At 42.4% G+C, this 12,138-nt stretch overlaps 1 protein-coding gene across 1 annotated transcript in view; it reads right to left on the reverse strand.

The window, feature by feature from the left end:
* The window catches only part of LOC117501478 (regulating synaptic membrane exocytosis protein 2-like), a 49,241-nt gene that overhangs the window by 16,838 nt on the left and 20,265 nt on the right, over positions 1 to 12,138 (reverse strand). Inside the window, exons 14-18 of the mRNA XM_034160375.1 lie at positions 9,762 to 9,915; positions 9,546 to 9,614; positions 4,877 to 5,012; positions 4,645 to 4,752; positions 3,625 to 3,675 (exon numbers count right to left, since the gene is read on the reverse strand). Of these exons, the coding sequence (XP_034016266.1) occupies positions 3,625 to 3,675; positions 4,645 to 4,752; positions 4,877 to 5,012; positions 9,546 to 9,614; positions 9,762 to 9,915 (518 nt within the window). The remainder of the gene's footprint in view (positions 1 to 3,624; positions 3,676 to 4,644; positions 4,753 to 4,876; positions 5,013 to 9,545; positions 9,615 to 9,761; positions 9,916 to 12,138) is intronic.

Raw genomic sequence — 12,138 nt, forward strand, 5'->3', positions numbered from 1 at the left:
CTGCTTAAGCCAGTACATGTCCAGGCCCGTCTGAAGTTTGCCAGAGAGCATATGGATGATCCAGAAGAGGACTGGGAGAAAATCATGTGGTCAGATGAAACCAAAATAGAACATTTTTGTAAAAACTCAACTTGTCGTGTTAGGAGGAAGAAGAATGCTGAGTTGCATCCCAAGAACACCATATCTACTGTGAAGCATGGGGGTGGAAACATCATGCTTTGGGGCTGTTTTTCTGCAAAGGGGACAGGGCGACTGATCCGTGTTAAGGGAAGAATGAACGGGGCCATGTATCATGAGATTTTAAGACAAAACCTCCTTCCATCAATGAGAGCATTGAAGGTGCAACGTGGCTGGGTCTTCCAGCATGACAATGATCCCAAACACACCACTCGGGCAATGAAGGAGTGGCTCCGTAAAAATCATTTCAAGATCCTGGAGTGGCCGAGCCAGTATTCAGACCTCAACCCCATAGAAAATTTGTTGAGGGAGTTGAAAGTCCGTGTTGCCCAGTGAGAGCCCCAAAACATCACTACTCTAGAGGAGATCTGCATGGAGGAATGGACCAAAATACCAGCTACAGTGTGTGCAAACCTGGTGAAGACTTACAGGAAATGTTTGACCTCTGTCATTGCCAACAAAGATTATGTTACAAAGTATTGAGTATTGACCACCATAATTTACAAATAAATTCTTTAAAAAATTCTACAATGGGATTTCCTGGATTTTTTTTTTTATCATTTTGTCTCTCACAGTTGAAGTGTACCTATGTTGAAAATTAAGGTGCGTTTACACATAGGCAAAATGCGCTACGAATGTCATATTTACGTTATTCTTGGCACATTCCTGACATTCTTAATGTGACTTAACGCATCTGAATAGGTTTCTTAATAGTGTGTGATATTCGTGATTTTCGTGGAGCATCTTCCACAAATGTCACACACCACCCTCATTTCGCCTCAAGTTGAGTAGGTCACAACTGAGCATGTTGATCCCTCTTGATTAGTGGTGATGCTTAACAGAGCGTGACAGCGTTATTCTCTGACGTGCGCACAATTAAACCCTGCTGCATCGCATTCAGTTTCATTGCTGCAGTATGCTACAGGACAGTGACGCCAAGTCGGCTAAAAGTCTTGTTCCAGTGCTTATCAGCCCACTCCTGCAGGTGTTCCACATCGGGCTCTCTCCTCCTCCTCTCCTCTCTGCGCCACTCCATGGCACAGAGCCCAACTAAGCATGCAGTCACAAAGTTCTTCTGGTGTGGATTTTGAGTTAAAACTGGAGCAATCTGAATTGTTCAGCAACTAACGGTTGGATGAATATGGGTGTGTGTGTGTGGAGACAATTCACCTCATTCACAATGTGACAGAACTTAATGTTCTGTTATGTGCGATAGAGCACAACAATGCGGAACATTAATCTTGACTGTGCGTAATGGTTCCTGATAATTCTCCAGCAACACGTGTCATTAATCATAACGTGTGGTAACAGGTTGCAGAAGTTCCTGAGGACACCTGACGCCTCTGCCCCGAAACATCACATTCATGATCAGCGGACAAGAATGTATACGAGGTCTGTCCATAAAGTATAGGTCCTTTTTATTTTTTTCAAAAACTATATGGATTTCATTCATATGTTTTTACGTCAGACATGCTTGAACCCTCGTGCGCATGCATGAGTTTTTCCACGCCTGTCGGTGACGTCATTCGCCTGTGAGCACTCCTTGTGGGAGGAGTCGTCCAGCCCCTCGTCGGAATTCCTTTGTCTGAGAAGTTGCTGAGAGACTGGCGCTTTGTTTGATCAAAATTTTTTCTAAACCTGTGAGACACTTCGAAGTGGACACGGTTCGAAAAATTAAGATGGTTTTTGGTGAAAATTTTAACGGCTGATGACAGATTTTGAGGTGATACTGTCGGTTTAAGGACTTCCCACGGTGTGAGACGTTGCGCAGCGCTCTCAGGCGCCGTCGTCAGCCTGTTTCAAGCTGAAAACCTCCACATTTCAGGCTCTATTGATCCAGGACGTCGTGAGAGAACAAAGAAGTCTCAGAAGAAGTCGGTTTCAGCATTTTATCCAGATATTCCACTGTTAAAGGAGATTTTTTTAATGAAAGACGTGTGGACGGATTGCAGCGTCGGCTCACAGCCGCCGCGACGCTCCGCCACAGGAAAAACACCTCCGTTGGAAGCCTTAAGGACAAGTTGGAACATGTCCAGCTGTTAAACAATTTCTCATATACTCACTCCACTGAAAGCCATCAAAAGCCGCCTGGATTTTACAAATGGTTATCAACACGGAGGTGTTTTTCCTGTGCCACTGCACCGCGCCGGCTGCGTCCCGATGCGCGGACCCGTCCGCACGTCTTTCATTAAAAAAATCTCCTTTAAGAGTGGAATATCCAGATAAAATGCTGAACCCGACTTCTCTGTTCTCTCACGACGTCCTGGATCAATAGAGCCTGAAATGTGGAGGTTTTCAGCTTGAAACAGGCTGACGATGGCGCCTGAGAGCGCTGCACGGCGTCTCGCACCGTGGGAAGTCCTTAAAGCGACAGTATCACCTCAAAATCTCTCATCAGCCGTTAAAATTTTCACCGAAAACCAGCTTAATTTTTCTAACCGTGTCCACTTCGATGTGTCTCACAGGTTTAGAAAAAATTTTGATCAAACAAAGCGCCAGTCTCTCAGCAACTTCTCAGACAAAGGAATTCCGACGAGGGGCTGGACGACTCCTCCCACAAGGAGTGCTCACAGGCGAATGACGTCACCGACAGGCGTGGAAAAACTCACGCGTGCGCAAGAGGGTTCAAGCATGTCTGACGTAAAAACATATTAATGAAATCCATATAGTTTTTGAAAAAAATAAAAAGGACCTATACTTTATTGACAGCCCTCGTACTTCATGACTTGCCGTCGTTATGTGTAAACGCAGCATTACAGACCTCTCTCATCTTTCTAAGTAGGAGAACTTGCACAATCAGGGACTGAATAAATACTTCTTTTTACCCCACTGTATCTACTGCAATTAGGTAAATCTTGGGCATGTCCTTGAAACATGAAGGCACTTGTGTGTTGGATCTTGGCTAGATACATACACCACAGGGACAAAATGTTATAGCTGTGTCTCACTAAGTAACCACTCATTTGACACAAAATCATTCCAGTGCTTCCCTGGTCGTTTGTAACACATTAGGTAGAGCAGTGGTTTCCATCTCTCGTCTCCAGGGACCCCTGACCTCCACATTTTCCACCTCTCCATGCTCTGCCAAAAGCTAACTGGCTGATTCAAGTGTGCTCTGCCGACCAAGAGCCAAAAAAAAAAAAAAAACAAAAAAAAAAACCCCAACTAAAAACACCAAGCTTGATTGCTGCTAAATAAGACTAAGAGTCCTAAATAGGACTTTGATGGACTTCCACAATACATTAGTTGTCCAACTAGACTTAGTAAGACATCAGACTTGTGTTACAGCTCTGTTAAAGGAGCTTTCACTGCTCTCCCCCTCCCACTGCTGAGAGGGGGCTGACCTTATCTCATCATCCCACAGTGCCCTGAAGAGTCAGAAACACCACCAGTCTTGGAATACTACAGTATATCCAGTGGTGCTACTCACGACGCTACTCATACTACCTTTCTTGTAATTCAAGAGGTGTAGCCAAAGACATTCTCCTCAGTTGTCTCCTGCACAGACAGCAAGAAAGAGAGACTGAAGTCCCAGAAATACTACATGCAGCACTCCCTGAAATACAAACACTGCATGTGAATGGTGAATGTGGCCTCTGATTGGTTGATTTTGGTGATTTGGCAATATTTCAGTTTCAATTTATTTTCATTTATATAGCGCCAAATCACAACAGAGTTGCCTCAAGGCGTTTCACACAAGTAAGATCTAACCTTACTAACCCCCAGAGCAACAGTGGTAATGAAAAACTCCCTCTGAGGAAGAAACCTCAAGTAGACCAGACTCAAATGGGTGACCCTCTGTTTGGGCCATGCTACAAACATAAATTACAGAACATCAACATGCTTTGTTTCTACTGGGACTCCATAATTGTGACGATTAAGATTTTTTAAAGGTGCCACCATCATTGGCTGTGAACCCTGTCAATAAAAAAAGAAATGCTGATCTGAAAGAGGGAGTAATGTGGTAGGTAAATTAGAATTCTCAAGGTCTGCACTACGTCACCACCAGGCAAAGTGGCCAGTCCAAAGGTGAGAATTTGTGCTTTCGTGACTGTCCGCTCGGTGACAACACGCTCGGTCTGTATGCTGTTTTATTGAAATCAGACGGATTTTTAGTGTCTCAAACCTGTTTCTAATGGCCAGCTGACAGCTATCATTACTTTGAAAGGTGAGCTTTATACACTAAGATGACCTGAAATGAGCCAATGTACATTAAATTGACTTTATTGATGAGTCTGACCACTTTGAAAAGTGCCCAAATTACATGTATTTGCATGAGCTCTGCAATGTTTTCACAGAGAAAATCTGCCTCTCGAGGTAAACTGCCTGGATACCGACCTTGAGAATACCAATGTAAAATTATACAGGTGAACAATGTTAGTCTCAAACATGTCACTAAGTAACAGTGTGGACTGAACTGCTTGCTGATTGGCTAGATTCTGGGGTCTTCCTTGTTGCTTTGGCTACCTGTCCAGGCTGCTGTACGGCCCGGCGTCAGAGTATGCTCGACTCATCTTAGTGCCACGCAACAACTGCACAGCATCCTCCCGATATAGTGGGTACAGAGGGTTAGCACTGGCAGTGGGATCCAGGTCAAAGTTCAACATAAATATGTGAGAGAAGAACAGACAATGACTGAGAAGGAAACAAAGGTGTGCTGCTCATCAAACACAGAGTATTCTTCATAACACCTGCTTACCTGTGAAGAGGCGGCTGACTCAGCGACCGTGACTTCATCTTGCTCAAGTCTGATTGAAAGTAGTGACCAGACAACATCGCCTGCTCTGGAATCGAGAAGGTGGAGCTTTGTAAGTCCCGCCCATTCCGTTTGTATTCTGGACACACACAGAGAGCAGAAATTTAACCTTCAACCACCGAAGCAAAGGGATGTGGTGAGGTAACAGCAACTGGTAAAATAAGTATAATTAGGGAATAACCCTGTTGTGTCTGATGATTTGCGGATGTTAATGCTGGATTTTACGGTTGCAAATTGAGTTTTACCGGCAATGCATTAGCGCAGTCGGTAAAACGGCTATTTGTGACTGTAATCCAGTATTATCAGACATAACAGGGTTATTTCCATTCTAATCCAATTCCAACGTTTGCACGGTGTATTTTTCTGTAAGTAATTCGGTCGGCGAATAAGCGAAGTGCGCATCTCGGGCCGCGCGGTGCATTATGGGTACGCTAAATTTTTCGACTACCAACCCACAAGCTATGGCGGCAGAAAGCAGCGAGGAGTGCTGTGTTTTGGGTCATTTCAAACCGCTGGAAAGTTGACGATTTAAAGAGTTTTTGTAAGCTCCGCAGATTGCCTGTTACAAGCAGGACTACGTACGGCAGTGGACAGAAGCAGAAAGAAGAGCTAGCTGTGCTTGCGTGTGCTGCATTGTTACAGAAAGTACCGTTAGTGCCGACAAAGGAGGATGAGAGAGCTGCTGTCGAAAATGACCAGTCCTTGTTGATAGTTGGAGACAAATTTTTGACCCCTTGAAGGCAGCTGACAGATGGTTAGATGAAGTCCAGAGTCTTAAACTGTGGATATTGCAGAATATTTGCTAAGCAGGGATGAGAAATTGCTACTGTGTTCGGCTCGTCAAAGCTTACCGTTGCAGCAGCGTCTTCATGCCAAACTGGAAATTCTGTGAGCAGACCCACAGATTTCTCCATCTCATCAACTGCATCGAGTTAAATCCACGATAAATCCATCAATCAATCAATCCAGTTAAATCCATTAAATCCACGCAGTTCGGCATCGTCCTCGCTGCAGTAGTTTCTGTCATCCTCAGGTGACAGCGCAATTATTTACATCTGCATAGCAGCACGCGCGGTCAGGGCACAGACTAATACATTAAATGTGCAACGGTTTTAATATTTTGCCACAGTTTGTGATATTTTATGGTCTGAAATCTTACACGATTAACCAATCAGATTTGCAGAAAAAATGTAATTGGATTAGAATAAGTGTTTTTGGCAAAATGACCAAAGTCAAATTCATTTTTCATTTCATTTCATTTCAAATTCATTTCAAGTCAAATTCAGCATTCTCTAAATCCACAATCATACAATGTAACTCTTTCTGGTATTCTCTATACTTCTCCACCAGGACTCTCAGAACAATCATTACATCTGTAGTGATTTTTCTCAGCATGAAACCATTTACTCTCTCCACATCACTGAGCCTTCTCTCTTCATCTCTCTCTCTCATTTTCCTCATTCATCAGCTCCTCAAAATACTCCCTCCACCTAATCAACACACGCTGCATCCTTAATCACTTGCGCGTCATTTCCAGATATGTCCTTTTGTCTGGCCAATTGGTACAAGTCCTTTTCTCCTTCCATTAGTGTTGAAATTCATGCAAGTAAGTCCCTTTACATAGGTATCAACCTGACTCCAGAAGGGCCAAAAGGGTGCAGGTTTTCTTTGCAACCACCAACTCCATGAGGTGATTTCACTGATTAATAGCAGATGGGAAGAGTTCATCAATGCACTCTCTAGGCCCTTCTGGAGTCAGGTTGACACCTATGCTTTTGGCATCACGAAGGTCACCACAGCAGAACTGAGATCTGTATATTGATTAAGCACAAGTTTTATGCCAGACCCCCTTCCTGATGCAATTCCATAATCGAGAAAGGGTAGGGATGTGTTTGAACCAAGAACCTTCCGCACTGGAAACAAGCACACCTAACCACTTGGTCACCACGTACAGCTGGCTATATGCCCTTTCCTTAGCTATTGCTGCTTCTTTTTTCATCTTATGTTGCATCTTCTTGTACTTTTGTCTACTTTCATCTTCTCTCTGTCTATATCCCAATTCTTTTTTGTCAACCTCTCTCCTTTTTTGTCTTTCCTGAACATCATCCCATCACCACGTCTCCTTGTATTAATTTCTCTGTCCAGACCCAGTACCTTCTTGCCTGTCTCCCTCATCACATCTACAGTACTTTTACAGTTGTCCAGAAGCACATCACCTCCATCCGGTGCCTGTCTCGCGTCCTCCCTGGGTTTCCGTCTTCCTCCTTCAGCTTCCACCATCTCCATCTAACTTGGTTCAGCTCTCACTCTCTTCCTCTTCTTCACCTCCAAAGTCATTCTACAAACCACCATTCGATGCTGTATAGCTGCGATCTCCTGCCACCATAATCTCAGATTTTTCTTAGGTTGCATCTGCTACATCAAATGTAGTCCACTTGTGTGCACCTTCCTCCACTCTAATATGTCACCCTTCTTAAAATAAATATTCACAGATTAACAGATGTGACCACTGTATAAAATTTAAATCAGTGCTAACTGTAACAGGTGTAGGCTCCTGTCACACACACACACACACACACACACACACACACACACACACACACACACACACACACACACACACACACACACACACACACACACACACACACACACACACACACACACACACACACACACACACACACACACTCTTCTTTATGTGTGAATATTAAGTGTGCAGCAGCAGGATGCTGTCTGATCTAAAGATGACATAATAACACAGAACAGTCACTGATCACAGAAATGGAAGAGCCAAAGTGGATCAAACCCAAAGTCTGACTGGCAAAAAGAATGCAGCAGCTGATCCAGCTGGTTTTAGCAGAATGAAAAACTCACTGGAAGTGAAAGGAATAAACTCTTTGAAAGGAAGCATGATAACAATGTTGACAAAATCAGAAGATTTACCCTTCCAAAAAAGACAACCACCTCTTCTACGTAGTATTTTGTTGCACCACCTCTGGCTTTTATAACAGCTTGCAGTCTCTGAGGCATGGACTTAATGAGTGACAAACAGTACTCTTCATCAATCTGGCTCCAACTTTCTCTGATTGCTGTTGCCAGATCAGCTTTGTAAGTTGGAGCCTTGTCATGGACCATTTTCTTCAACTTCCACCAAAGATTTTCAATTGGATTAAGATCCGGACTATTTGCAGGCCATGACATTGACCCTATGTGTCTTTTTGCAAGGAATGTTTTCACAGTTTTTGCTCTATGGCAAGAGGCATTATTACCTTGAAAAATGATTTCATCATCCCCAAACATCCTTTCAATTGATGGGATAAGAAATGTGTCCAAAATATCAACGTAAACTTGTGCATTTATTGATGATGTAATGACAGCCATCTCCCCAGTGCCTTTACCTGACATGCAGCCCCATATCATCAATGACTGTGGAAATTTACATGTTCTCTCCAGGCAGTCATCTTTATAAATCTCATTGGAAAGGCACCAAACAAAAGTTCCAGCATCATCACCTTGCCCAATGCAGATTCGAGATTCATCACTGAATATGACTTTCATCCAGTCATCCACAGTCCACGATTGCTTTTCCTTAGCCCATTGTAACCTTGTTTTTTTCTGTTTACGTGTTAATGATGGCTTTCGTTTAGCTTTTCTGTATGTAAATCCCATTTCCTTTAGGCGGTTTCTTACAGTTCGGTCACAGACGACTCCAGTTTCCTCCCATTCATTCCTCATTTGTTTTGTTGTGCATTTTCGATTTTTGCGACATATTGCTTTAAGTTTTCTGTCTTGACGCTTTGATGTCTTCCTTGGTCTACCAGTATGTTTGCTTTTAACAACCTTCCCATGTTGTTTGTATTTGGTCTAGAGTTTAGACACAGCTGACTGTGAACAACCAACATCTTTTGCAACATTGCGTGATGATTTACCCTCTTTTAAGAGTTTGATAATCCTCTCCTTTGTTTCAATTGACATCGCTCGTGTTGGAGCCATGATTCATGTCAGTCCACTTGGTGCAACAGCTCTCCAAGGTGTGATCACTCCTTTTTAGATGCAGACTAACGAGCAGATCTGATCTGATGCAGGTGTTAGTTTTGGGGATGAAAATTTACAGGGTGATTCCATAATTTATTCCTCAGAATTGAGTGAGTCCATATTTTTTTCCCTCTGCTTGGTCTAAAAAAGTAACCGTTACTGACTGCCACAATTTTTTTTTCTTGATTTCTTATAGTGTTTCTTAAAGCCAGATAGTTGCCATTTGAAATGACTTTAGTTTTTTGTCATGTCTGTGACCTGCTTTTTTTCTACAAAATTAAACAACTGAATGAACATCCTCCAAGGCCGGTGATTCCATAATTTTTGCCAGGGGTTGTAGAAGGGTGTTGGATTTGCAACAAGGCTCTAGGTTTTGAAACAACATTGAAAATTTAATTCTTTAAAATGAATTACTTTTAAATTTCTCTGAAATGGACAAAAAGTATAGAAATTTGAACATCTTTGTACTCCTGGAAGTCCACAGAAGCAAAATTCCAATATAGTCCTGGTCTAATTCCAGAAGATTCCACTTTCTCATACTGTGCACAAGACAGATATAATCATGGGAAATCACCTGATATCACTCCAGTGCCATCGTCAAAGTCCAAGTCTGAAAAATTACTGTCAGCAATTCGCTGAGACCCTGAGAGACAGACAAGCAAGACAGACAGACAAAACAGACAATGCAAACAACATAAAACTTTAAATAGATCATTTATTTATTATTATTTATTCATTTTTTAATGTTTGACCAAAACTGGTAAATGACATGTGTGTGTATATATCTCACTCTGTAGTCTTCTGGCTGTGTGTTCTGGATGCAGTACTCTTTGCCGTAGGTAGGGGGAGGCACTGTGCAGTGGCACTAGGGAAGCATTGTTGGTCTGCAGTTTGTACCAGTAAGGCTGATCATCCAACAGGGCTGAATCCAGCTGGATCAGTACCTACATGAAAGAATTTGTGTCAACTGCACAAACATTCTGCTGATGTGCCACTCCTGCAGGTGGTGCAAGAGGAAAGCTAAAAGCTAAAGCTAAAGTCTTGAAGATGGGAAGGGGTCACTTTTAGTCATTAGGGAGTCCCACCCCCACCCCGAGCTGATCAGAATCTAAATGATCAGGCCTTTGGGCATTTGGAAACATTTTGATCCACCTCAGAGGGCCCTTTACTGGAGTCAGCCCAACAGAACTACTGCCAATATGCTGTCCTCATACACTTAAGTGAGATAACATCACTGTAACCAATATAGACTTTAGCACTTCTGGCACATTTCAAGTCCTTATAGGCTCTGGCTGCAGTTTTATGAGGGATATTTTACAACCCCAATTCCAATGAAGTTGGGATGTTGTGTGAAATGTAAATAAAAACAGAATACAATGATTTGCAAAACCTCTTCAACCTATATTCAATTGAATACACCACAAAAACAAGATATTTAATGATCAAACTGATAGACTTTTTTGTTTTTGTACAAATATTTGCTCATTTTGAAATGGATGCCAGCAACACATTTCAAAAAAGCTGAGGCAGGGGCAACAAAAGACTGGGAAAATTGATTAATGCTCAAAGAACACCTGTTTGGAAGATTCTACAGGTGAACAGGTTAATTGGAAACAGGTGAGTGTCATGATTGGGTATAAAAGGGGCATCTCCAAAAGGCTCAGCCATTCACAAGCAACGATGGGGTGAAGATCAACACTTTGTGAACAACTCCATGAAAAAAATAGTCCAACAGTTTAAGAACAATGTTTCTCAATGTTTAATTGCAAGGAATTTAGGGATTCCATCAACTACAGTCCATAACAGAATCGGAAGATTCAGAGAATCTGGACAACTTTCTACATGTAAGTGGCAAGGCCAAAAACCAACATTGAATGCCTGTGACCTTTGATCCCTCAGGCGGCACTGCATGAAAAACCAACATCATTGTGTAAAGGACCTTACCGCGTGGGCCCAGGAACACTTCAGAAAACCATTGTCAGTTAACACAGTTCCTCGATACATCTACAAGTGCAAGTTAAAACTCTACCATGCAAAGCGAAAGTCATATCAACAACATCCAGAAACAGCGCTGCCTTCTCTGGGCCCGAGCTCATTTGAAATGGACAGACACAAAGTGGAAAAGTGTGCTGTGTTCTGATGAGTCCACATTTCAAATTGTTTTTGGAAATCATGGACGTTGTGTCCTCCAGACAAAAGAGGAAAAAGACAATACAGATTGTTACCAGTGCAAAGTTCAAAAGCCAGCATCTGTGATGGTATTTGGGTGTGTTAGTGCCCATGGCATGGGCAACTTACACATCTGTGATGGCACCATCAATGCTGAAAGGTACATCCAGGTTTTGGAGCAACACATGCTGCCATCTAAGCAACATCTTTTTTAGGGACGCCCCTGCTTATTTCAGCAAGACAATGCAAAGCCACATTCTTCACGTGTTACAACAGCGTGGCTTCATAGTAAAAGAGTGTGGGTACTAGACTGGCCTGCCTGCAGTCCAGACCTGTTGCCCAATAAAAATGTGTGGCGCATTATGAAGTGCAAAATATGACAACTGAGACCCCGGAGTGTTGAAAAACTGAAGTTGTACATCAAGCAAGAATGGGAAAGAATTCCACCTACAAAAGCTTCAACAATTAGTGTCCTCAGTTCCCGAATGCTTATTGAGTGTTGTGAGAAGGAAAGGTGATGTAACACAGTGGTAAACATACCACTGTCCCAGCTTTTTTGAAACGTGTTGCAGGCATCCATTTCAAAATGAGCAAATATTTGCACAAAAACAATAAAGTTTATCAGTTTGAACATTAAATATTTTGTCTTTGTGGTGTATTCAATTGAATATAGGTTGAAGAGGATTTGCCAATCGTATTCTGTTTTTATTTACATTTCACACAACGTTCCAACTTCATTGGAATTGGGGTTGTAGAACGTAGCCAAGACAAATTCATTTCGAAGACCCAGTTCAAATTTCGTGAGATTTATAAAAAAAATATATTCTATTTAGCACGTGCACAAGAAAATGTGGCTCCAGTCTCAGTCACTCACATTCATTCTCTCTCTCTCTCTCTCTCTCTCTCTCTCTCCTCTCTCTCTCTCTCTCTCTCTCTCTCTCTCTCTCTCTCTCTCTCTCTCTCTCTCTCTCATCTCCTCTCTCTCTCTCTCTCTCTCT

This window comes from Thalassophryne amazonica, chromosome 20 (assembly GCF_902500255.1).
Source record: "Thalassophryne amazonica chromosome 20, fThaAma1.1, whole genome shotgun sequence".
NCBI classification, from domain to species: domain Eukaryota; kingdom Metazoa; phylum Chordata; class Actinopteri; order Batrachoidiformes; family Batrachoididae; genus Thalassophryne; species Thalassophryne amazonica.